The sequence below is a fragment of the Elephantulus edwardii genome, unplaced genomic scaffold, assembly GCF_000299155.1.
Source record: "Elephantulus edwardii isolate Elephantulus edwardi_28Jun2011 unplaced genomic scaffold, EleEdw1.0 scaffold00117, whole genome shotgun sequence".
Taxonomy (NCBI): Eukaryota; Metazoa; Chordata; class Mammalia; order Macroscelidea; family Macroscelididae; genus Elephantulus; species Elephantulus edwardii.
In genome coordinates this window covers 7,277,121-7,304,863 of record NW_006399867.1, presented here as the reverse complement: position 1 = coordinate 7,304,863, position 27,743 = coordinate 7,277,121, and the positions used below count along the sequence as shown (strand labels likewise).

The window sequence follows — 27,743 nt, the reverse complement described above, 5'->3', positions numbered from 1 at the left end:
CACACACACACACACACACACACACACACACATTCACATATGCAAGGTTCATTGGTTTTTCTTCTCTAGAGAACCTAGCCAACTCCTATCAAATCACACTGTCCACCCTGCCCTGGCCAAACTGGGATAAGGCTGGAGGGCAGAGGAAGAGTCTGCTTGCCAAACAGACATGTGTCATAGCCACCTGGAGCTAGCTAGAAATTCAGACACTTGGGCCCTGCTCCAGACTTTATCACAATGTGCATTTTCACAAGATCCCTCTATGAGTCATGTGTGCATCAAAGCATAACAGTGAACTGTGAGGGCTTTGGAACCAAACCACATCAGCTGGAAGCCAGGCTGAGCCACTTACCTGCTGGGTGACCTTGTACAAGTTACTACTTAACTTTGTCTAAAGCTCAGTTTCCCCAAGTGACAAATGGCCATGAACAAAGAACGCGTCGTCCATGGTTGTTGAAAGAGGAAACTGCATAATGCTCACACAGAAAGTGGTGACTCAGCTGTTAAACGCCCAGCTGCTAACCAAATGATCAGCGGTTCAAACCCACCAGCCCACTCTATAGGAGAAAGCTGTGCTAGTCTGCTTCTATAAATATTACAGACTAGGACATCCTGTGGGGTAGTTGTACTTTGTCAAACAGGCTGCTAGCAATCTGAATCAACTCTGTGGCCATGAGTTTTTGGGTTTTAATATCTCTGCTGTTTGGACAAGGAAGCTGGGGATCAGAGAAGTTAATCAACTGGTCCACAGTCAGAGCAACTTCAGAGCCAGAGTGGGTTGGTTTAAAACACAATACCACCCTGTTTCATCATGCTTTTCTGGGTAAGGAAGGACAACAAAAATTTCACGAGCTATTATTAGATGGATATTGGCTGAAAGCAGGGAGTACCAGAGGAATGTCTATCTGTTCTTCATTGATTATGCGAAGGCGTTTGACTGTGTGGATCATAACAAACTGTGGCTGACTCTGAGAAGAATGGGAATCCCAGAACACTTGATCATGCTAATGTGAAACTTATACTTGAACCAAGAGGCAGTCGTCAGAACAGAGCTAGGAAACACTGCATGGTTCAAAACTGGGAAGGGCATACGCCACGGATGTGTCCTGTTTCCATATCTTTTCAACCTGTATGCAGAACAGATCATCTGGGAGGCTGGGCTCTACGAGGAGAAATGTGGCATCAGGATTGGTGGAAGATCCATAAACAATCTGCGTTATGCAGATGACACAACCCTGCTTGCTGAATCTGAGGAGGACCTGAGGCACTTGCTGTTAAGGGTCAGGGACTGCAGCTTTCAATATGGATTGAGGCTCAATGTCAAGAAGACAAAGATTCTCACCACTGGACCAATTGGTAGCATCAGGATGGATAGTGAAGAGATTGAGATTGTTCACAGCTTCAGTTTGCTCGGCTCCTCGGTCAACACTCTAGGCACCAGCAGCCAGGAAATTAAAAGATGTATTGCCATGGGAAAGTCTGCTGTTAGGGACCTCTCTAAAGTACTCAAGAGCAATGGTGTGTCTCTGGAGACAAAGGTGCATCTGGTATAGGCCGTGGTCTTTGCAATCACTTGTTATACATCAGAGAGCTGAACAATGACCAAGGAGGATGGATAGAAGGAGAATTGATGCTTTTGAGCTTTGGTGTTGGAGAAGAGTGCTGAAGGTGCCATGGACTGCTAAAAGAACAAACAGATTGATCCTGGAGAGGGTTAAACCAGGCTGCTCCTTGGAGGCAAGGATTCTGAGGCTTCATCTGACATACTTTGGTCATGTTGTAAGGAAAGACTGGTCCTTGGAGAGGGACATCATGCTTGGGAGGGTGGAGGGCAGGCGGGAGGGGAAGGCCCTCTGGGAAATGGATTGATTTGGTGACTGGGGCAACTGGGATGAGTGTGTCAGAAGCAATGAGATTGGCACAGGATAGAGCAGGATTTAGGGCTCATAGGATCGCTATGAGTCACAAGCGACTTGATGGCACATAACAACAAGAAAAAATAGAGGCAATGGGGAGTCAAAGACATATTTACCCTTTCTTACCCAGCAAATTATTACTCAGCAGTAAATTACCACTAAATTATTACTCAGAAATAAATTCTTGTTGTTGTTATGTGCTGTCGAGTCACTTGTGACTCATAGCAACCCTATGTACAACTGCTCTAAACTCTGCTCTGTCCTGTGCCAACCTCACTGTGTCTGACACAGCTACTCCCATTACCCCAATCACTGAATCAATCCATTTCATCAAGGGTCTTCCTCTCTTGCACTGTCCGTCCACCCTCCCAAACATGATGTCTCTCTCTAAGGACTGGTCCTTCCCTGCAACATGCCCAAAGTCAGATGAAGCTTCAGCATCCTTGACTCCCAGGAGCAAGTTTCACCCTCTTTAGGACAAATTTGTTTGTTCTCCTAGCAGTCCACGGTATAGTCAACACTCTTCTCCAGCACCACAGCTTAAAGGCATCAATTCTCTATTATCCCTAGTCACTGCCCAACTCTCTGACACATAGCACACAATTGCAAAGACTATGGCCTCGATCAGTCACAACTCAGTCTCCAACCTGACATCATTGCTCTTCAGTACTCTTGAGGGGTCCCTCACAGCTGACTTTCCCAATTCATCTCTTGATTTTCTGGCTGCTGGTACCAAGTGTGTTGACTGTGGAGCCAAGTAAACTAAAACTGTTAGCAATCTCAATCTCTTTACCATCCATTCTGATGCTGCCAATTGGCCCAATGGTGAGAATCTTTGTTTTCTTGATGTTGAGCTTCAATCCATATTGAAGGCTGCAGTCCTTGACCTTCTGCAGCAAGTGCTTCAAGTCCTCCTCAGTTTCAGCAAGCAGAGTTGTGGTTGTTGATGAATCTTCCACCAATTCTGATGCCACATTCATCCTCACACAGCCCAGCCTCCCAGATGATCTGTTCTGCATACAGATTGAAAAAGTATGGAGAGAGAATACATTTCTGGCAGATCCTCTTCCCAATTTTGAACCATGAAGCATCTCCTTGCTCTGTTCTGACGACTGCCTCTTGGTTCAAGTATAGGTTTCACATAAGCACAATCAAATGTTCTGGGATTCTCATTCTTCTCAGAGTCAGCCACAGTTTGTTGTGATCCACAAAGTCAAAAGCCTTTGCATAGTCAATGAAGCACAGCTAGACATTCCTCTGGTACTCTCTGTCAAGGTCCATCTAACATTAGCTATAATATCCCTAGTACCACAGCCTCTTCTAAATCCAACCTGCACATCTGGCAATTCTCTTGACGTGTTGCTCCAGTCGTTTTTGAATAATTTTCAGCAGAATCTTGCTTGCATATGATATTAAAGATATTGTTTAATACTTTCCGCACTCTGTCAAGTCACCTTTCTTTAAAATGGAACAAATATCAATCTCTTCCAGTCAGTTGGCCCGGTGGCTGTCCTCCAGATTTTCTTGGCACAACTTGGTGAGCACATCCATGGAAGCATCTTTTTGTTCTAGGAGTCATATAATTCCATTAATGCTAGACTCTGTTATTGTTCCATATATCACTTCCTACCCTCTGTCCCTCCCTCTGTATCCATTCACTTCACTCTACTGTTCAGGCTGGATAATTGCTCTTGATCTGTCTTCAAGTTCATTAACTCTTTCCTCCTCTATCACTTCCACTCTGCCACTGAGCCTATACAGCGAAGATTTTATTTCAGCTAATGATTTTTTTTAGGGCGCTCTGGTGGCTTAGTGGTAAAGGGTTGTGCGGCAACCCCAAAGGTACATGGTTCAACTCTACTAGTTCTGAGGGAGAAAGATGGTCCATCTCCTCTGTGCGATTTACAGCCTCTGAAACCCCACTATGAATCAATTCCTACTTGATGGTACACAACAATGTCTTTTTTGAGCTTGTTTTGCTTTTGTGATACGAATCTACCAGTGGTTCCAAAGGAGAAAGGAGAAAGAATCTCCCTCTGTAAATATCTACAGTCTCCAAAAACTTGTTGGGAGGTCGGCTACAGGTCGATTTTGACTCAAAGACAATGAGAGACAGGCTATGTCTTTGCTGTTGTGTGGACATGCTCTCTCAGCTCCTTTCCAGAGGAGTGTAGCTATAACAGTTGTTCAGAAGACTTAAATCTCATCATTCCACCACCTAGGCCATCTTATAGCATCTGTTGAATATCTTTTTTCTGAGAAGCTCTTATTTTCCATAGACTGTGTACATAAGACATTTACGAATGATATGTTAGTTGTTGTTGTGTTGTTAAGTGTCATCGAGTCATAGGCTACTCATGGCACCCCTATCAACGAAAGTCCTCAACACTTGTGTGTCTTTCATCCTTTCTCCAGGTTCATAGGGTTTCCAGAGGCAAGCTATTACAGAAGTGGATGCCACTCCTGAAATGATAATTTGTAGCTCTCGGTCATGTTTAAACCCTATTGAATCTGGTGATTTTTCAGTGTTAGCAGGTCTTTGATAAGGCCAGGTTCAGGCTACAAATTCTGTGGGCTATTCTTCTAACACTAATTCTATTTGTAAAGCCTATGTGGTACCCTTCAGCTATGGCCCATGGATATGCTCGAGCGGCATAACTTACGTTCTAACTTGTAACTCATTTCCCAAAGTCTCTGGTACAGGATTTGGGGTCAGACCTACTCTGACAGTGTGGGGTAAGCCAAGAGCTCATATTGAACGTTTCGGGGGATGTTTTACTCACTAGATGCCCTCTTTCTGTGTTCCACTCTGCCTCCCTGGCCTGTTCATAGTCCTCTAACCAGGCTGGTACAGGAGTTTCCCTGCTGTCACACACTTCCCATGAGTGGGTGTCGCTCCAGAGCCAAGTGCCCACTGGCGGCTCTTCCTCTGGTTTTTGTCAGATGAGGTTCTAACCCCCGAGGACAGAGGCACAGACTGGCCCAGCTCCACAGCTGGGGCTGGTACCGACGTCTGTTAATCCTGCGTGCCCGGACACCGCACCAGCTGGCAGCTCTGGTGAGATGGTGTTTAGGTGAGAGGGCGGCTGCAGAGACAATCACTGGCAGCTGGGCTGAGCTGTTCCCCTCCAGAGCACCCTCATTTCCACCTTCTCACACGCCGCAATGTTGGAGACAGCGGCTGTTGATTTTTTTTAAGTGGCCACTTCTGGGCTGAATGGGTCGACAGGGTGATTTTGCCTCTAATGTTCCTAACAGGAATGATTGGCTACGTTTTACACAAGAGGAAATTGGGGCTCCAGGGTGGGTGGGGAGGGATGGTGGAGTCACCTGCTTGAGGCTGAACAGCTGGTCAGTCAATGATGCAGTTGAAAGTTGCTTCTGACTCAGAGCTTTGCTGCAGAAAAACCCCAGAACTGTGCCAGAGGGTTTACCAGGCTCTCCAGAAGCAGACTGATGTAGCTTTCTCCCATGGAGCAGACGGTGGGTTTAAACAGCTAACCTTTCCATTAGCAGGCATATACTTTAACCTTGGCACCAAGGTCCCTGATTCAAACTCAAATCTGTATAATCCCAGGGTCTGTTTTTATTGTTTGCCATTAAGTCAGAACTGACTCATAGCTAAAAGACTGCCCATCTTCCACAGAGCTGCTGGTGGATTTGAACTGCAAGTCTTCGAGTTAGTGGCACAACTCTTTACCCACTAGACCGCCAGAGTCTACTGTTCTATAAAGAGGTTGTGGTAGTGTAGTCCACGGTATGTTACACTACAGACACAGCTAGCTAACATGCTGCATAGTTCAACCCCACCAGGAACTATGAGGGAGAAAAACGGGCAGTCTCCTCCCACTAAGCTTTACAGATTTGGAAATTCAACAGAGCGTCACTGTGAGTGAGAACTGACTTGACGGCAGGGAGTTTTGACGCTTCTATATCCCACCACCCACCTGTCAGTGTGCCATGCTGAGGTGGCTGGTGTGCTGTGACACCAGAAGCGAGGACATTAGTGTTTCAAATACCAGCAGGACTCCCCTCAGTGGGGGTTCCAGGCTAAGACTCAGACTAGGAAGGAAGGCCTGGTCATCTACTGCTGAAAATCAGCTAACAAAAACCTTACTAATCCCAACATGGTGCTAGAGACCCGTTTGAAAGTCATCTCCAGGAGCTGGTTCTACAGCGGATGGGATTGGTGAGCACTAGGGTGGAATGTTGATTCGTTAAGGGAAATGAAGCCATGTGATAAGGCCTCCGGTTTAAAAACTCATGTGGGCCTGAGCACCTGCGGCCCTCAGGCCTGGTTTAAATTGTGTTTTGTCAAACATTCTTCTAAGTGGTATAGCACTGGTCTGTGCATTGCTGTACAGAGGTAACTCGTGGTTGCTGTGATGCTATATACTGTGACACTGATGTGTCAAATGTGATAATGGTTACCCGTGGTGGACAGTGTTTGGCGGAGCTTCTTGATTAAAACAAGCTTAGAAGCAGGAGCGGCATCCACTTCTGAAATGGCTTGCCTCCGGAAACTCTATGAACAGTGCTCAGGTCTTTCGTTCATAGGGTCGCTATGAGTCATCTACAACTCAACGGCATTTAACAACAGCAACAACAACAATCCCAACATGACTCGCTTGTCTTGGACACATCAAGGGAGCAATCATCAGAGGTGGACACCCAGTTTGGTAAAGGAGACGGGCAGTGGGGACAGGGGAGGCTACTGGTAGGATGGACTCATAACCACTGCAATGGTGGACGCAATGGAGATACTGAGGATGCTGGACCGGGGAGTGGCAATGATACAGTAGTCACTTTCTATCTCCTCCTCAACAGTAGAGCCGCCGGGTGGCACAAGAGTTTAAGGGCTTGACAAGAGCTGAACAGCTGGTGGTTTGAACCCACCCAGATGTGCCTCCAAAGAGAGGCCTGGTGACCTTACTTCCAAACATCATAATGTCGTGAAAACCCAACAGAATGATTCTACTTTGTGTGGACGGGCTTGCTATGAGCCATCACTGACTCAGCACGAGCTAACAATGTCAACAACATGGTAGGGTCCATCGATTACCATCACCATTATCATAGGTGAGCACTAATGAGCTCTGGTGGCCTAGTCCTCTATGTGTCAGGCCACTAACTAGAAGGTCAGTGGTTCAAACCCACCAGCTGCTCTACAGGAGAAAGATGGCCATTCTCCTGTGAAGTAAAGATCAAGAACTCCATGGAGGAGTTCTGGCTGTGTGTCAGAATGGTCTAAACAGCAGGGAATTAGTTAACTACGTGCACAGCATAGCTGCAGCTTTTAAAAATAAATAAATAAAAAATATTGTGTGTGTGTACCATCAAATCGGATCTGACTGGTACAGGAGGAGATTGCTCCTCCTTCTCCGGCAGAGCATCTGGTGGAGTCGAACTGCATAGCTCTGGGATTGCAGTGCAGCTTCTTGCCACTCGACCACCAGAGCTCCCTAGCTGCAGCTTTTTTATATAGTGTATTAGGATTGATGTCTCTAAACAGAGGAAAAGACTGAGGTTCAGAGTGGTTACCATCTGCACCCAGGTGCTTGCTTAAGTGTTAAAGCCGAAATCTTAACCAAATAGTATCTGATAGTGATTCATCCTCTGACCTGCATGTTAACCACACAGGGCCCTGCCAGCCACTCTCTTTCCCCTGCATCTGATGCTTGCTAAGTCAGGGGGAAGGGAGTGAATGGAGATTAATGAGCAGCACGGCATTGGTGGGCAGGACCAGGTGGCATACACCTGAGCAGGGCTTCTCTCAATCCCAGGCAGCCCTTTGAATGGCTCTGCCCTCCCAGATGGACTTCCTCCTCTCTCCATGGATACAAACCTGCTCTCACTTGCCAAGTCCCAACATTTTTAAAGTGTGTCCTCTAGTCCCCATTCAACCCTGGGGTCTTCCTAGGCAAGAGGGCGGTGGCACCACCCCTCAGGCTTCCCATCTCATTCTCTTCCCTTTCATCTCACCAGTACCAGCCGATTCAATGAACCAATTTTATGCGGACTGCTGCAGCAAGCCAAGCAATTGTGGAAACCAGACCAGGTGCTTGGAACTCACTCCCGTCCCTGAGGGCTGGAGGTCTCTAAGCTGATGGTGTGGGAGGGAGGCAGAGAGCACAGAAAATGCTGGTAACCAGGCTATGCAAGAGCCTTGCCTGAGTAGGGTTAAAATACAGACAATGCAGGCCCTGCTCCCAAAGATATTGATTCTCTCCTCCTGGGCTGTGGTCCGGGCATCAGCCCACTCCACCAATAGCTGTCATGGAGACAATTCTGAATTCTGGTGGCCCCATGTGTGCAACACAGAACACCACCACAAAGGGGTCTCAATGATGTTTTAGAAGCAAAACAGGTCTATCTTGTAAGGCATCTCTAGGTAGATTTGAACCTCTAACCTTTACTAAGCAAGCACTTAATCATCTGGATCACCCAGGGCTCTAGGAAGACTGTCTTGTTCCCAGTTGCTGTGGAGTTGGTTCTGACTCTTAGAATTCCCATGAACAACAGCTCTGCACCTTGCCCTATCCCACACCATCCTCACAATCCCCACACCATGCCCTCAAGCCCGCTGTTACAGTCACTGTCGATCCACCTTGTTGAGGGTCTTCCTCTCTTTCTCTGAACCTTTCTCATTTCCCAGCATGATGTCTCTTTCCAAGGCCCGGCCCCTCCTGACACCATGCCTAAAGTATACGTGAGATGAAGCTTAACCTCCTTGCCTCTAAAGGACACGCTGGCTGCACTTTATAGCCAGCCACCCTGGAAATACTCATTTAAGACAGGGTCAGGAAGGGGAGCTCTGGTGGCGTAGTGGCAAGAAGCTGCACTGCAATCCCAGAGATGCATGGTTCAAATCCACCAGATGCTCTGCCGGGAAAGGAGGGACAATCTCCTACTGTACCAGTCAGATCTGATCTGATGGTACACAGACACACATACACAAAATAAAAAAAATAAAAAAAAAAGACAGGGTCAGGAAAGTTAATAATACACAGGTTCAAGAACCACTGCTTGAGAGGGGTGGTTCCCCCTCCCCTCCTTTTTTAAAAATATGTGCAAATTTAAAAAAAATGTGCACATATCAGTCACTTGACCCTGAAGAATTTCAGGACCTTCCATGACCTTGTTCCTCAGTGTATCCAGCTGACCCACAGTCCCAGCCAAGACTTACAAAGTCTGACTGCATTTTAATACACCCTTGGGAGAAATCGCAGGACAATATATAGGATTAATAGCCTACACGACTCACAGTTCCATCTACTCTGAGACCAGCGGAACTAGATGGTGCCCAGCTACCACTACCAACTGTGCAGGCCAGGAACACAATGGTATGGGCCCTGACAGAATGGGACAAAAATGCAGGCAGAATCTAAATCTAAGAGCCAACATTGTTCTTAATGGAGAGAGATTAAGGACATTCCTTCTAAGAACAGGAACTAGACAAGGATGCCCACTATCACCTCTCTTATTCAATATTGTACTGGAAATCCTGAGGAGGTAAAATTATCTCTCTATGCAGATGATATGATAGTATATTCAGAAAACCATAAAGACTCAGCAAGAAACTACTGGACATATTTGACCAACTCAGCAAAGTGGCAGGATATAAGGATCAACATACAAAAATCAGTTGGATCTCTCCACAGTGACAAAGAGAATACAGAGCTAGAGCTAAGAAAAACAATACCCTTCATAATAACTAATTACAAGATTAAATACTTGGGAGTAAATATAACCAGAAGCACAAAGGATCTATTCAAAGAAAATTATAAAACATTACTACAAGAAGCAAAAAGAGACCTGGAGAAATGGAAGAATATTCCTTGCTAATGGATAGGAAGACTCAATATTGTGAAAATGACAATACTGCCAAAGGCCATTTACATATTCAATGCAACCCTAATACAAATATCAATCCCATTCCTCGACGAGATGGAAAAGGTAATCTCCAGTTTCATTTGGAATGGAAAGAGGCCCTGAATAAGCAAAACACTTCTTAAAAAGAGAAACAATGTAGGAACCATCTCACTTCCTGATTTCAAATCCTACTACACTGCCGTGGTGATCAAGACAAGGTGGTACTGGTACAATGACAGACTCAAAGATCAATAGAATAGAATTGAGAATACAGAAACCAGTCCATCTACCTATCTATGGTCAAATGATTTTTGACAAGATGAAAGCAGTTAAGTGGGGAAATGACAGCCTTTTTAACAAATGGTGCTGGCAAAATTGGAAAACTATCTGCAGAAAACTCAAGCAAGATACAGACCTCAGTTCATATACAAAAACCAACTCAAAGTGGATCATGGACCTAGAACTAAAACCAAAGACTATAAACTTCATTAAAGAAAAGCTTGGAAGAACTCTAGATAACCTAATCCACAACATCAACAGTCTTCCAAGCATCCTGAAAAATCTACAACCAGGAGAGGATAAAATAGATGAATTGGACCTTCTAAGAATCAAATCCCTATGCACATCCAAAATCTTCTCCAACAGGGTAAAAAGGGAAGCCACAGACTGGGGAAAAAATATTTGGAAATTATATGTCAGATAAGGGACTTACATCTAGAATTTATAAAATACTCAAGCACTACAACAAGATAAAGGTAAACAACCCAGTTGAAAAATGGGCACAGGATATGAACAGACACTTCATCAAAGAAGGCATTCAGATGGCTAACAAGCACATTAAGAAATGTTCAAAATCCTTAGCTCTAAAAGAGATGCAAATCAAAACAACTATGAGATATCATCTCACCCCAGTAAGAATAGCAAAATTTAAAAGAACAGCAAACAAAAAATGCTGGCAAGGTTGTGGAGAAACTGGAACCCTTATTCACTATTGGTGGGAGTGTACAATGGTGCAACCACTATGGAAGACTGAATGGTGCTTTCTCAAAAAGTTGCAAATAGAAATACCATTTGAGCCAGCAATTTTCCTTTTGGGAATATATCCTAAAGAAATCAGAACTGCCACCCAAACAGATGTACGCACACCCATGTTTACTGCTGCACTGTTCATAGTAACAAAGAGATGGAAGCAATCCAACAACAAACCAATGGATAGAGAAGTGGTGGTATATTCACACAATGGAATACTACGTAGCACTGAAAAGCAAGGAACTCATAAAATATTATACAAAATGAGTGATCCTGGAGGACACTATGTTGAGTGAAATATCTCTGTCACAAAAGAACAAATACTGCAAAATGTCACCGTTCTAAAACAGGACTGAAATGGGGGTTGGGGTGAAACTAAGAAAAGAGGGGGAAAATTATGAACACTGTACTGAAACAGATGAGGGAGAGAACTTTTTAAAAGGGAAATGTGATTAGGTATTATTTGCATGACAAAAGTCCAGAATAAGAGCTGCATAGCAAAGCGGACTTGGGAGGAAGGGAGGAAATTGTGCAACAATGAAAGAATTGTTTTAAAGAGAAAAGTGAACTGGGGGGGGTGGCGGTTAGGGAGGAAAATGTGCAATAGTGAATGAATGGAAATCCAAGTTTTCTGTAAACTTTCATGGAAATATCAATAAAAATAAAATTTAAAAAAAATGGAGAGTGAGGAAAACATAACTAATGCCAGCAAACCATCATAGGGCCATTATCAAAAGGGAACTTAACTGGTCTGTGAATTTTCACTGAAAACACAGTATCAAAATAAAGAGAAGCTGTTCTCTAGTTCTAGCTGGAGAAACCAAGAGAGATACCAAGCCAGCCACAGCCTGGCTTCCCTTCAGTGATGGCTCATACTGCATTCCAACGGGGCCATGATGTTCACGACAATGGGCTCTATAATGTTAATGATGCATGATGGGAGATGGTTCTGCAAAGACACGATAAATCTGAAAAGGAAGTCAGTCTCCTCACAGATGTGGTCTGTATTGAGTATATATTTGAAAAACCAAATGAGTATCTGTCTGATCCTGCATCTGCTTCAGGTGGTATAATCTGTAACTCAAAGGTGGCACCTCTCTCTAGGTTTGAACTCACGAGGAGCTCTTCAGGAGAAAGACAGGCCATCGCCTCCTGGGCAATTTTACAGCCTCTGCAGGGTCAGCTATGAGTTGGTTCCAACTCGACAGCAATAATATAGTGTTGTTAGGTACCGTCAAGTCACGCTTCTGCTAACACAGATTTGTTTGTTCTTTTGGCAGTCCACAGGATACACAATTCCCTTCACCAACACCTCAATTCAAAGGCAACAATTCTTCACTTTTCTTTATTCGTTATCTAAATTTCAGGTGTGTATGCAAGGAGAACAAACAGGTTTGTCCTAGAGAGGGTCAAACCAGGCTGCTCCTTGAAGGCAAGGATTCTGAAGCTTTGTCTAAATTGCTTGGGAGGGTGGAGGGAGAGTGCAAGACAGGAAGACCCTAGAAGAGATGGATTGATTCAGTGACTGAGGTAATGGGGGTAGGTGCGTCAGAGACATAAGTTTGGCACAGGATAGAGCAGGGTTCTGAGCTGTTGTACATAGGGTTGCTATGGGTCGCAAATGACTTGACAGCACATAACAACATGAGACAATGGAAAAAATATCATGGCTTAGAAAAAACATATATAGAATGCTAGGAACCTAGTCTAGGACATCTTCCCTGGTGCTCTGCAGCTGCCCACTGGGTATTATTGATGGGCACCTTCTGAGATGATGCCCAAGTCAGCTCCTGGTGTGCTGTCCTCTGTCATCTTTAACTGCTCATGCAGGCCACAGGGCAGGGCTTCCACGCAGGCCATTCACCCCAGATTGAGATGTTAGAGCTGGCCTCACTTTCTCTTTCAGACTCCAACTTCCCTTCTGGGACTGGAGCCCACCTGGCCTCTCCTTACGCCCATGTCTTCAATGTTATTTCATGCTCTGTTTGCTTTCAAATCCCAACTCCTCCAACACCTCCTCTGATAACCCCCATTTAGGCCATGTGCTTTGTAACACGCCCCTGCACCTGTCCTTATGACCACCAGGCCAGCCCGAGCTCCACTTGATTAACTAACTGTTCCCTCCTAGACTTATGCTCCGTGAGAACACCTGCCATGGTGGCTGGGTGTCTAAGTGAGCACTCAGCACCTGGCAAGGTGTCAGGCACACAGGTGCTCCAAACGTTCTAGCAGCAAGGTGCCAGGTGCATGTTGTTGTTGGGAAGTGCCTTCAAGTAGGCGCTGACTTACAGCAACCCTGTGTACAGCAGAAGGAAATCTGCCCCATCCTGTGTCACCCTCCCAGGCTGCACTGTGCTTAAGCCCGCAGATGCAGTCACTATGCTAATCCACCTTGTTGAAGGTCTTCCTCTCTCTAGATGGCCCTCCTCCTTTTCCAGCATGATATCCCACCCCAAGGAATAGCTCTTCCTGATAACATGACCAAAGTGAGTGAGATGAAGTCAGCTTTACTTCTAAGAAGCACTCTGAATGCATTTCTTCCAAGAGAGATTTCTTTGTTCTTTTGACAGTCCATCGGATTTACAATACTCCACCAGCACCGCAATTCAAAGCCATCTGTTCTTCTTTGGTCTTCCTTATTCATTAACTTTCAGGTGTATATGTGTCAATGGAAAAAGATCACGGCTTGGATCAGATGCGCTTTAGTCTCTAAACTGATATCCTTGTTCTTTACACTTTACTGAAGCCCATGGAAGCCGTTTAGCTCATTGCATTTGCTCAGGTACACAGTTGGTGCTCAAAAGAATCGTCAGGGTGTTAGGTGCACAGCTAAGTGCTCAAAAACTCATTTATCCCTGTGCCCAGGAGGCAATAAATATTTAAAAGACACAATGTACATGAATGAAACATAACATACATGATAATTATATGCAATCCAGTAAAAAACCCAAAAAATTGTTAACAAAAACATGAATAAATAGTAAATAAAGGAAAGCAAACAAACAAAATATCCTGTAATCACACCTCTGACTGACAGCGCACCCTCACTGGATTTCCACAGCTGTAATCCTCCTTGGGAGGAGGCTGTGTCTTTCTCCTACGAAGCCGTTAATGGATTTGAACCACTAGCCTTTCAGTCAGCAGCCTAATGCATTATTCACTACATCACCGGGGCTCCATCTGGGACACAAGTGCTTGAAACATTCTGTCAGTGGGACCCTGCCCTGCCTTTCCCTGGCACTGGGTGCTTTTTACAAGTGTCTTTCAGACGTCCAAGAGGCTGAGGGCTTCAGAGAAACTGAGGGAGGCAAAGGGAGAGAAGGTCCTGACACATGTGTCCTTCTAACCTGGAGATTTGCCAGGATACCTCGACTCTAAGAGGTTAGGGATAGAGAAGAGAGACCACAGCTCACCTATCAGGTAAGTATACCGAACAATTTCTTCACCCCTATCTTGGGCTTTCCGTGAAGTCTGATGACAAACTGGCAAAATGGGTAAAACGTATTATTTACTTATGTATATACAGCCTGCTCCCTTTCAGCAAGGGCTCAGGGTGGCATAAGGCTGCAAACATTTGCAGTCTCTCCTTTGAGCTGTGGTGCTGGAGAAGAGTGTTGAATATACCATGGACTGCTAGGAGAACAAACAGGTTTGTCCTGGAGAGGGTGAAGCCAGAGTGTTCCCTGGAGTCAAGGATTCTGAAGCTTCATCTGACATATTTTGGGCATGTTGCAAGGAGGGACTGGTCCTTGGAAAGGGACATCATGTTTGGCAGAGTGGAGGGGAAGCGAAGGAGAGGAAGACCTTTGGTGAGATGGATCGATTCTGTGACTGGAGAGGTGGGAATAAGTGCGTTTGAGATGGCTAGGTTGGCACAGGATAGAACAGCATTTAGAGCTCTTGTACATAGGGTCGCTATGAGTCGCAAGCGACTCGATGGCACATAACAACAACAACAACCAATAAAAACAACTTTATTGCCTAAAAAAAATAGCTACTACTTATTTCTTTTTCTAAAACAGGAGCTGTTCTACACCTCTATGTCTATTAACTCATCTGGACTTGCTAACAAGCTACGAAGTGAATCAAGTCCCCTGATACCCACTTTATAGATGAAGAGGCTGAGGTAAGAAAGATAAGCCAAGGAAAGTGCTGTGACCACAGAGACACTTTGTGGTAACTACGAACCCAGGCATCCTGGCTTCTGGATCAGTGCTGTCCTCTTTCTCCCCTCTCTCCCTTTCGCTATCCCTCCCCTCTCTCTCTTACTCACTCTCTCCTATCTTCCCCCCATCCCTTCTCCTTCCTCCCCCTCTCTTTTCTCTCTGTACTCTCATTTCTCTCCCTCTGTGTCTCCCTCCCCTCACATGGGACTGTGATGAGTCAATTCGATGAGTCAATGGGATTTTGGCTTTGGGTAGTTTTGCCTAGATACCTACCAGATTGGTTCACATGTCTTTATTATTCCAGTCAATGGCCTTTATACAAAATACCACCCAGCTGGGATTTCCACTCAGTGCTCTGAGCCTGGCTGAAGTATGGGGGCTCAGGCTCCCACCTTTTCCCAGCTGAATTAGAGTCTCTGGGGAGAAAGATAGGCTTTCTCCTCCTGTGCAATTTACGGTCTCAGAAAAGACAAGGTCAGGTATGAGTTGGTCCAACTCAACAGCAATGAGTTTTATGATAGTGGTGTGTTGTTGTTGTGTGCCTTTGAATCGACCCATAGCTGAGATTCTAGTGGATTTTTCAGAGGCAGTAAATCGCATGGGAATAGATAGCCTACTCTATGTGGAGTAGCTTGTGGTCGGTTTGAACTGTGTGCCTTTGGGATTAGAATGCAGGTTCTTTCCACTAGGCCATGAGAGATATCAAGTGCATTCTAATTCACGGAGACCCTGTAAGGCAGAACAGAGCTTCTGCCATGGTGATACTGGTGTAGGCACGAGGTGCTAGTGAGTCAGCTACAACTCAAAGGGACCCTATAAACAACAGATCTGACCCTTGCCCTCTCTTCACCATCCTCACCAGCTCTGCCATGCAGGAGCCCACTGCTGCTGTCACTACGTCACTCCATTTTGTTGAGAGTCTTCCTCTTTTATTGACCTTCTACTTTCCCCACGAGTTACCTCCGTACAGCAAATGGACAGACCAGTGCTGTACCACTTAGAATGCTTGACCAAAAACAATTAAAACCAGGCCTGAGGGCTGCAGATTAAAATCATTCACCTTTGGCTTAGTACCATCACTTTCTATCCACTAGCTCTCTCTATGTTGTTGTTGTTGTTGTCAGGCTGCTTCAGAATATCCAGCATCTGTATTCCAGCCCCATACTGGTGACCAAAATGCATTTTTAAATAAGAGGCCGAATACAATCAACTCACAGCCAATGGCCAGTAAACACTGCACCCAAATTCTCACCAGAACCAGAGATCAAACCTCTGTAGAGTGAGGCTGCTTTAGAATACCCAGCACCTGGATTTCAGCCCCATACTGGTGACCAAATGCATTTTTAACAATAACACTTAACAAGAACAACTTTCCCCAAGGATTAGTATCTCCTGACAACATACCCAAAGTATGGAAGATGAAGATTTCCCACCCACACTGCTAAGCTGCACCCTGGTTGCACTTTCTCTAAAGCATATTTGGTTGTTCTTTTAGCAAACCATGGGATGGATGTTCAATATCCTTCCTCATCACCACACTTCTGCCATAGGGCTTGCAAAGCCACAGTCTTTACAGAAACAGACTTCCTTTTCCCCAAGAGTGGCTGGTGGGTTTGAACCACCAACCTCTGAGCTATTAGCCAAGTGCTTAACCACTTGCCACCAAGCTTCTCTGTCACGTTGTTAGGTACCACAGATTCAGCTATGAGTTGGATCTGACTCCATGGCATTTAACAACAAGCAAAGTAACCTTTAAAGGAATTGGATCCCCCTACACATGGACAACTGGATTTGCATGTTGCAAAAACGGCACTTGATTGCAAACCTAAAGGCTGGTGGTCTGAACTCACCTAGCTGCACCATGGAAGAAAGGCCTGGCAAGCTTTTTGAAATAAGAGGACAGCTGAGGAAACCCAATGGAGCAGTTCTGCTGCCACACATAGGGTCTCTTAGGGGCTTGAAATGACATGATGGCAACTAACAACAACATAGGGATAATGTTTGTTTGAACAAAGTGGAGAGTGGAGATAAGAGACACACCAAGGTGGCATCAGGGGTTTTTCAAGGAGAAGGGGAGAAATAAGAGACTCTATTTCTTTTTAAATTATGTTGTTGTTGTTACTGGGTGCCATTGAGTAGAATACAACTTATAGTGACCCTAGGAACACCAGAGCTGACCCCTGTCCTATCCTGTGCCATCCTCACACTTCCTGACACACTAGAGCCCAGTGCGCAGTCACCATGTCAATCCACCAGGCAGGTTGAGGGTCTTCTCTTTCACTGCCCTTCGCCTTTCCAAGCATGATGTCTCTTTCCAAGGAACAACCTCTCTTATAGCAATATGACCCAAAGTATGTGAGACGAAGCTTCAACATCTTTGCCTCTAAGAAGCGTTCTGGCGGCACATGTACTCCAAGACATATAATAGTTAACAATAATTGAGTACTTACAATGCTTCACTCTGTGTAGGTCTTATTCTGACTTAACCCAAATACCAGACCTTGTACTACCTTGTGTGGTGTCCTTGTACTACCCCCATTTTACAGATGAGATTATCTAAGCAGGTAGGTCTCACCCAAAGCCACACAGTCGGCCAGCAAAGGCAGGACTTGAGTCAGGCATTGGTCCCACAGCCCAAGCACTCAGCTTCTGAGCTGTCCATCAAGTTTTTAGCAGCATGCAAAAGTGTCAGGCGTTAACCACAGTTCTCCATGCTCCTCGGAATCCCAACATCATTTAAACTTTGGTTCTCCGGACGGCATTACGAACGGATGTTTTATGTCTGAATGTTCTCTCTGCCTGCTCATTACTTAAGAGTCAGTTATGAGTTTGAGTCACTGTTGCTGTTACCACGAGCTCCCTGGGATGCACTTCAGTATGGCACCCAGCGAGTCCAAGTTCTCAGTATTTGTGCTCCACTATAATCTCCTTTTTAAGAACATGGGCTGAACCTGGTGACTTGATTTGAATGAATGGAACAAGGCAGAAATGCTGAGATGCTACTCCTGACAATGGGTGACAAAAGAAAGGGTGCTGGCTCTGATTTATCCTTCTCTTGTGCACTCACTTGCCTTCTCTGAGAGATGCCATCAGCCATGATGGGAGCCAACCTATGGAGGAGCCCATGCAGCAAGGAAGCAAAGTGGCCAGCCACAGCCAGGAAGGAGTAAGGCTCTCAAGTCCAACAGCCTTTGAAGACCACAGTCCTTCCAAAAAACATGTGAGAGTGCTCAGAACAGACCCTCCTCACTCCAGCCTACAAGATGTGACCACCAAACCCAAACCCAATGCTACTGAATCCATATCGACTCACAGCAGCCCAATTGGAAAGAGTTGAATCCCCCAGAGCGTTCCCAAGGCTGTTGTCTTTACAGAAGCAAACTGCCACAAAGTTTTCTACAGCATGGAGCTGCTGGTGGGTTCAAACTGCCAACCTATAGGTTAGCAGTAGAGCACTGTAACCACTGGGCCACCTGGGCTTCTGATGAGATCGCAGCCGTGGCCAGCACCATGACAGCAGGACCCACCCTTGTCAAAGACCAGCAGCGAAAGCCACCCAGCTGAGCTATGTACAGATTTCCGCCCTACAGGAGCTACGAGATAGTAAGCACTTATTGCTTTAATCACCTAAATGTGGGATAATTTGTTACACATCTCTAGATAGTTAATGTTGTTAAGCCTACAGCTGTCAGCCATAGCAACCCCATAGGATGGAGCAGAGCTGTCTTCGTCGGGTCTCCAAAGCGGGGGGATTTGAATGGCTGACCTTGTCATTAGAAAACCAACACTTAGCTCACTGGACCACCAGGGCTCCTTTGCTATTGTTTGATACCATCACGTCGGTTTTTTTACCCACACAGACACCATGAGACAGACTGCCTCGTAGTTTACTAGGCTGTAAGCTTCACGGGAACAGATTGTCAGTCTTTTTGTGGAGTCACCAGATGGGTCTGAACCACCAACCTTTTGGTGAGCAGCCCAGAGCGCAATCACTGTGTCATCATCACGGCTCCTTTAACTAGCACAGCTCTGGAAAGAATACCAAATTCTACCCAACAGTGGAATACAACGCCTCTCCTCAAACACTGTGCCCTTTGAGAAGTCTTCCAGAATACTCTGCCTGAATGAGATGTTTTGAAAGGGTTCCCAGTTCAATAACATTCAACTTGAGTCACCATAATCAAAGAGAACAGAGTGAGTGTTTATAACATGCCAGGTTCAATTTCAAAGTGACAGCATTCACAACGCAACAATCCCATGACGCAAGTAGTCTTAGAGTCCACATTTTACAGGTCTTAATTACTGTGTGACAGGGACAGGCAGCCTGATTCCAGAATTCTGATTTTTAATAACTGGTTCTGGATTGATGATCTTACTAAGTTATTATGCAAGTTCACAAATGGTAAATGTACTCAAATCCAGTTCATTGAACATGAACCTGAGACCATAAACATGATCATGTCTTGAGGGCAAGAAATTTAATACCTCTCAGTTGGAGTTTATCTGGAAGGTCTGAAAAGGCACCTACCTGTAAACACTAGGCTGGCGTTTTCCAGTTCTTCTTGGGGAACTTTGAAGCTGAACGATTCATTGTAGAAAGGATCAATAGTGCCTCTCAAAAAGGATGTCTTCTTGGTTTTCACTAGCTTGAGTCCATGAACCAGTTGGATTTTCACAAAGGGGTCTGAGAAGTGGACATAGCATCTGAATGTTAGAGACCTATGAATGTAATCCATTCACCCATTTAATGCTCCATCCATCCTTTTTTCTATCATCCATTCATTGACCATCCCATCCATCTATCCACTCTAAAGTCCATCCATCTATCCATCCACTCTACAGTCTACCCATCAGTCTAGCCACTCAACATTCCTTCCACCTACCCATCCACTCTACAATCCATCCATCTATCCATCCACTCAACAGTCCATCTATTCATCTTCTCAATCATTTCGCAGTTAACCCCTCCCCCTGTCACTGCATCATTCTTTCAACCATGTCTACCTACTGGTTCAGTTACCCATCATTCACCTTCTTCTTATCCCTCTGTGTATCTATCCATGTATCCATGTATCCACTCCTCCTTTCATTCATCTACCATCCACCTATCCTTTTATTCCCATCCCTTATCAACTTATCCCTTCCTCTCTCCCTCAAGTCACTCAATATTCCTTTAGCTCATCCCATATGTCGGGCATTGTGTTCATTTTACAGGTGATGAAACTGAGCATACAAAATGAGAACTGATTTGCATAAGATCTGACTGAGGAAAGAAGAGCTTTCTGTCCGTGGCTTCTATGCCCCAGAACTCATTATCACATCACTGGGCTCGTTGTCCATACATAGGAAAATGTTGTGTTACATGCCTTCAAGTTGTCTATGACTCACAGTTACTCCAAGTATAACAAAACCAAACACCATCCAACTCTGCACCATCCTCACAACCTCTGATGTGCCTAATCCACTACTGCAGCCATTATGAAAATTCATCTTGTTGAAGGTCTTCCTCTCTTTCACTGACACTCTACTTTTTCTAAGCATGTCTCTGTCCAGGAACTGATCCCTCCTGTCAATAAGAAATATATTTCTTCTCTCTATTTAGTATGATGTTGTCTATTGGTCCAGTTGTAAAATTTTTGTTCTCCTTTTGTTTAGATGTTACTGTTGAGTTATTGATGTGTTTAGGTGTAATCCAGACTGAAGACTGCGGTCTTTGAGCTTCATCAATAAGTATTTCAAGTATTCTTCATTTTCTGCAAAGTTGTGTCAGCTGTATCTTGCAAGTTGTTGATGAGTCTTCCTCTAAACCTGATGCCACATTCTTCCTCATATAGTTCAGTTTCTTGGATTATCTGCTTAGCATGCAGACTGAACAAATATGGAGAAGGGATACAGCTGTGATGCAAACTTTTCTTAATTTAAACCATGCAGTATCTTCTTGTTCTAGTCCAAAGACTACTTTTTGGTCTGTGAACAGGTTTCAACATGTTCTGAAATGCTCATTCTTCACAATGTTATCCACAATTTGTTATGATCCACACATTAAATGCCTTTGCAGAGTTAATAAAACACAAGTAAATATCCTTCTGATATTCTCTGCTTTCAGCCCTGATCCATCTGACATCAGCAATGAACACCTCTTGTTAGCCTCTTCTGACTCTACCTTGAATTACTACCAGCTCCATGTCAATGTGTTGCTACAGCATTTTTAAAATGAACTTCATTATTATCTTACTTACGTGATATTGTTCTATAAGTTCCATGGCCTGTTGAATTGTCATTTTTTTTTAAATGAATGGGCACACATATGGCTCTTTTCCAGTCAACTGACCAGGGAGCTGTCTTCAAATTTTCTTTTCTTTCTTTTTTTCTTTTTTTAACAGTAGAATGACATGTCGTTTATTCACAGAACTTACACTTAGGCAGTATTAAAAATTCACTTAAATAAGCAAGTGATTATACAAACATCTAATAGTACAAAAATTGATAGTCAGAAGATATAAAATCGCATGGGAATTTTCTTGGCATAGAAAAGTGAGGAAGTCCAGGGCAGCACCTTTTTGCTGAAATGCCTCAAATGGTATCCCATCAATTTCTTGAGCCTTATTATCCTCCAATATTTTCAGTGCAATTTATATTTTTTTCCTTCAGTGACATTGGTTCCTGATTACATGCTCCTTCCTGAAATGACTGCCAACTCCTCTTCCATATTTTTTTGGCATTTCTGGAATCATCCAATATTTTGCCTAAAGAATACTTCAGTCTTGCAACTCAAGGCTTGGAGTGTTCCTTCAGTTTTTTCACCTTGAGAAATACCCAGTGTCTTCTTCCTTTTGGTTCTCTAACTCCAAGTCTCCGAACATTTCATTTCATTACTTCGACTCCTCCAGCTGTCCTTTGAGATCTTCTACTCAGCTCTCTTAATTTCTTCCTTTCTCTTTAGCTTCTCCATGTTTAGCAGCAAGTGTCAGACTCTTCTGACATCCATCATAGTCTTAGGATTTCATTCCCATCTTTTGTATGACCTTTTTCCTTTCTCTACAGATGATATCCTGGATGTAATTCCACAACTTATCTCATCTTCTGTTTTTAGTGCTCAGTGCATCAAATCTATTCTTGAGATGATCTCTAAACTGATGTCAAATATACTCAAGGTTGAATTTTAATTCTTGTGGACTTGCTGTTTAGCTTCACATTGAACTTGCATATGAACAACTGACAGTCTGTTTCATGGTTCACCCTTGGCCTTGGCCTTGTTCTGACTGATATCAAACTTCTTCATCATCTCTTTCCAGGGATGTAGTTGGTTTGATTCAAGAAAACAGGAATGGCCAAATTACAAAATCATTCTTTCTTTTAAAGCATTTTTATTGTGTTTAGGAGAAGTTTTACCAGAAAATCAGGTTCCTATTTAACAAGTAACTATCAAGAAGGATTCGGGTACATGATCTAATTTAACATTCATCCAAACACCACAATGAGATTACTGCTATCTCCATTTTTCACATGGAGGAAATAAGATTTTATAAAAGGTCTCTTTCCCATGGTCGCTTCTCTTGCAAGCAGTACAAAGTTAGTTCCAGGAAGTTTAGAAGGACTTCAGAAGTTGAAATAATTTTATTTTACCTCTTTCATTCCGGTAAGTCTGAAATTCTAACACCATGCCCTCTGCTGACCCCTTTGAGACCTCTGATGTTTACAAATGTGCCTTTTAAAAGTGCAAGATGACTTCTAAATCCAGCTGTCACCTTAAACCACAAGTAATTTATTTCAGTCATTGCACCTGGCGAATACAATATTCCCACCACTGACCTACAGCGATCCCAGTGACCACGGCTGCCTTAATCATAACAGCCTACAGCTCCATACAAATGGGATGGAATTTGTTACATTTCTCTAAAACTCATACGTGAATTCAGTTTGCTATGAAGTAGCCCGTATAAATGTAAGTATTTTCATAGCAATTGTTTAATCATGATTTCTGATATACTTGAATTGAGTATAGAAAAAGTACAATCAACACCCTTGGTACCAGTTGTCAGGAAATCAGGAGAAGGACTGCATTGGGCAAGTCTACTGTAAAGGACCTCTCCAAATGCTGAAGAGCAATGAAGTCAGTTTGAAGACTGAGGTACATGTGATTCAAGCTCTGGTCTTCTCAACCATCTGTTATGCATCAGAGAGCTGGACAATGAATAAGGATGACAGTAGAATTGATGCGTTTGAGTTGTGGTGCTGGAGAGGACTACTAAATATCCCATGAACCGTCAAAAGAACAAACAGATAAGTCTTGGAAAAAGTGCAGCAAGAATGCTCCTTAAAGGCAAATATGATGAAGCTTTATCGCTCATACTTTGGATATGTATCTAGGTGAAGCTATTCCTTGTAAAGAGAGGTCATGCTTGGAAAGATAGAGGATGGCAAAGGAGAGGAAGAACCTGAGTGAGACAGACTGACACAATGACTGTAGCAATGGGCTCAAGTGTGTCAGAGATGATGAGGGCACAGGGCAGGGCAGGGCTCAGGTCGTCTGCTCATAGGGTCGTACTCCACTTGACAGCACCCAAGAACAACAACTCCCCACTGTCACCTGGAGCATTGTGTCTCTATTGCAGGCTTAGCATTTTGAAGGGCAAATAAGGTGTGATGAATTACCTGATGTGGTTTTCTAGCAGCTTATAATTTCCCCTACACGGCCAGGTAAGACTATGTTATGTTTTTGGGGTTTTTTCTCATTGTATACTATTGAGTCAGATCTGACTCGCACAGGAGGAGACTGCCCCTCCTTCTCCAGCAGAGCATCTGGTGGATTCAAACCGCGCACCTTTGGGATTTCAATGTAGCTTCTTGTCACTAGGCCACCAGAGCTACCTACTGGGTAAGACTATGTGAATATGAGGTGTCTGTGGTCCACCAAGGGATTGGATAGCTTGCTGCTGTTGTGTGCTGTCTAGTTGGATCTAACCCATAGCTGACCATCCAGAAGGTTTTCAGAGGCTGAGAATCACACTCACGAAGATGGGCCATCTTTCTCCTGCAGAGCATCTAGTGGATTCAAACCAATAACCTTTGGACTGGCTGCACAGCTCCTTGCCACTAGACCACCAGAGCTCCTCTAGTAATAAAAATATGATACATGGCACATTGTAGGGAGCAGAATGCAAATAAAGTGAGTAGAACTCTCTGGTGGGGACTGGTCACTTTTACTATCTGTCCAGGCTTAAAGTGAACCATGCGAGAGATATCTCACCACCATCAAGAAAGAAAGAGCTACTCAGAAAGATGCAAACTTAAACCAACTATGAGGTATCATCTCACCCCAGCAACACTAGCAAAGTTCAACAGAGTAGCAAACAACAAATGCCGGCGAGGTTGTAGAGAGATTAGAACCCTTATTCACTGCTGATGGGAGTGTAAAGTGGTGCAACCACTATGGCACTTTCTCAAAAAAGTTGGAAACAGAAATACCAGTTGGCCCAGCAATTCTGCTCCTAAGAATATGCCCTAAAGAAACCAGAACTCCCACCCAAACTGATATATGCACACCCAGGTTTATTTCTTCAATATTCACAATAACAAAGAGATGGAAGCAACTCAAGTGCCCATCTACAAATGAATGGATAGAAAAAGTATGGTATATTCACACAACAGAATACTATGCAGCACTGAAAAACAAGGAACTCATAAAATACTACACAACATGGGTGACTCTGGAGGACATTATGCTGAATGAAATATCTCAGTCACAAATGGACAAATACTGAATAATACCACTGTTATAAAACCAGGACTGACATGCGGGTTAGGGCAAAACTAAGAAAAGAGGGGAGAAATAATGAACAATGCATTGGAACAGATGAAGGAAAGAATTATTTAAAAGAAATATATGATTAGGCATTATGTGTACGACAACAGCCCAGATATGGGGTACACTGCAAAGAGAACTGGGGAGGGGAGGTAATTGCGCAACAATGAATGAATTTTTTTTTAAGTGAACTGGGGGTGGGGAAAGAGAAGGTGAGGGGGTAAAATGTGCAACAATGAATGAATGAAAATATAACTTTTCTGTGAACTTTTGTAAAAATCACAATTAAAAGAAAAAAAAATTCTTTATAAGAAGAAAGAAGAGCTAGGAGTTGAGTGTGTCCTTCGTATATGAGATCCTGGTGCTGAAACTCTGAGACCCAGGAGACAGAGCTGTTAACACTGGCAAGATGGCACTGCAGGACAAGACAGCAGGAAGCAGCGGCAGAGAGATGGTGGCAGCACAGGGGCAAAACCTGGAGACCAGTATGCAACAGAGGTGTGGGGCTCTAGGACGGAGCCAGGAAGCTGGCCGAGTGGGGCCTTTGGGCATTTTTTTTTGTGGGGGGAGCTAAGTTTGCAGATCCACGGCACTAGAGTCCTGTGTCATTGGATCTAGGTTTGCTTTGTCGAATGTGGTGTCTTTTCTAAGGATTTGCGTTGTGTTCTACACATTCCCCTCATTCTGACAGGCATCATGTAGCATGGTGCTGACCATGTCAAGGACTCACAGCTTTTTAAAAGTATTAGATACACAAAGTGGGTGACTTAGAAGAATAAGACTTTATTGTCTGACAGTCGTGGATGTGAGGAGTCAGGGCTCCACAGTGTGGGCCTGCTGCCTCCCTCTGTGGCTCTGAGTAGGGTCTGTCTCATGCTTCTCAACCAAACCCAGAGCACTGGTGGCCACTTGGTGGATTTGGGGGAGAGAGATAAGGCAGCCTGCTCCTACAAACATTTACAGCCTTAGAGACCCTAATGGGGCAGATGAGTCAGAAGAACTTGATGGCAAGAGGTTTTGTTTGTTAGTTGATCCTCCAGAGGGTTTTCAGAGGCAGTAAATCGCATGGGAGGAAATGATCCATCTTTTCTCTGTGGAGCAACAGGCGGATTTGAAACATGAGCCTTTGAGTTGATAGCACAACCCCTTACCAGTAGGCCACCAGTGCTCTGGGTTTGGTTGAGGGGTTATCACACAAATGAAGCTTCCCTCACACAGGGCAAAGAGAGCAGAGAGACGAAAAGGCCATACCGTACCTGAACCCTGGCTCACATCTGTCTGAAGAAGTTGCTTTGCTCGGATGACATCAACATTCAGTCTCCCAGCACTCGGGAGATAATTCAGGGAGAGAAGCAGCTCCCCCAGCTCCACTTCATTCTGTAGAGAGAGGAAGTGGTCAGAAAGTGGATTCTTTCTTTTATTCTTTTCATACCCACCAGGCAGGAAATTGATTCCAGTGGCTCACAAGCGGGCTTCTGGGGGCGGATCCGCTGAAAACAGGATGTCTCTTTCTTGTATTTCTTTCAGCCTCTGCCCCCAATTATTTCTTCCATCGATCTCAAAAGTTCTTTATGCAATTAGAAGGCTCAAAAACCACAACAAAAGAATCAATGATAATGAGCCAACACGTGTCAAGCACTGTTTTAAGTGCCTGGCATGTTAGTAACTAATTTAACCTGAGCGGCATTATTACGTCTGTTAACAGACGAGGAAATTGAGGCTCGGAGCAGGGAAATAACCTGCTCATGGGCACAGAGCATTTGAACCCAGAGAAATCTACGTCTGGATCTTCTAACCACTGAGCTATTCTGCTCTTAGTAGGATACCTGGGAGGCCAAATGCTTTGCAGAATAAGCATTTTGGTGAGAAATCTGTTCTTAACCTATAGACTATAACTATGCCCACGCTTCCAGCTTCACCATGGCAACGGTTGGCAGTGTGACAGCCCGTGTTAAAGAATACCCATTCGCAATACCACCACACTTGTGGGAGAGTCACATACACAGCCAAATGCCTGACTCTTTATTTCCAAAAAGACCCCAGCAATAGGAGGTCCCTTCCACTTTTCCATCCCTTTTAAAGAAAATTTTTATTGTTGGAAATTTCAACCGTAAACAAAAGTAAGATCTCTCAATCACTCGCTCATTGCCATTAAGTTGTAAAACGTCTCCTATTGGGCCCATCCAGCAGGTTTTCAGAAGCTACAAATTGTGTAGGTGGTGATGCCTACCTTTCCCTCACAGAGCTTGGGGGGCGGGGGAGGTTTGAACATTGCACCTTTAGATTGATAGCGCAACTTCTACCCACTAGGCCATCCAGAGCTCCTGGAAAGTAAGACTGATTTAGCATCACGAGGCTCCAGGTATCCATCAGTCTGTTGTGATAATTATAAATATTTTGCCACATGATCCTGCTTCAAACCACCCTGCTTCTTAAATATTTTAGCGGAGTATTTTCAACCAAGTCCCAGACATGATGTCATTATGCACGTCTTCCAGCATCTGTCTCTTGTTGATAAGGACCTTCCATATTTGTATTATGTGCCATTTCCAGATGCACACACAGAAGCCAAGAGGGCCTAAGGAGCCATTACAGACTCATCATCACTTGGCTTCAACAAGTACCAACTCAAGTTCAAGATTCTTCCCCCCCGCCCCAGTATAATAGAGAAGGTTGCCTTAATTACCAGGGATGGAGGAAAGTTCAAAAGAAGAGAGACAATGACCTCACTATTCTCAATAATTCCCAATATGAAAAATAGACAGATGAGGGGAAAGGGAATTTCTGGGCTCTATGAGGAGAATTGTGGCATCAGGAATGGTGGAAGATCTAGTAACAATCTGCATTATGCAGAGGACACAACCTTGCTTGCTGAAACTGAGGAGGACCTCATGCGCTTGCTGTGAAGGGTCAAGGACTGCAGCCTTCAGTATGGACTGAGGCTCAATGTCAAGA

General features: G+C 44.2%; 1 protein-coding gene across 1 annotated transcript in view; it reads right to left on the bottom strand.

Moving 5' to 3' along the window:
* SYT17 (synaptotagmin XVII) overlaps positions 1-27,743 on the bottom strand; it is a 114,937-nt gene that overhangs the window by 27,007 nt on the left and 60,187 nt on the right. The window contains exons 6-7 of the mRNA XM_006892665.1: positions 26,045-26,165; positions 19,512-19,667 (exon numbers count right to left, since the gene is read on the bottom strand). Of these exons, the coding sequence (XP_006892727.1) occupies positions 19,512-19,667; positions 26,045-26,165 (277 nt within the window). The remainder of the gene's footprint in view (positions 1-19,511; positions 19,668-26,044; positions 26,166-27,743) is intronic.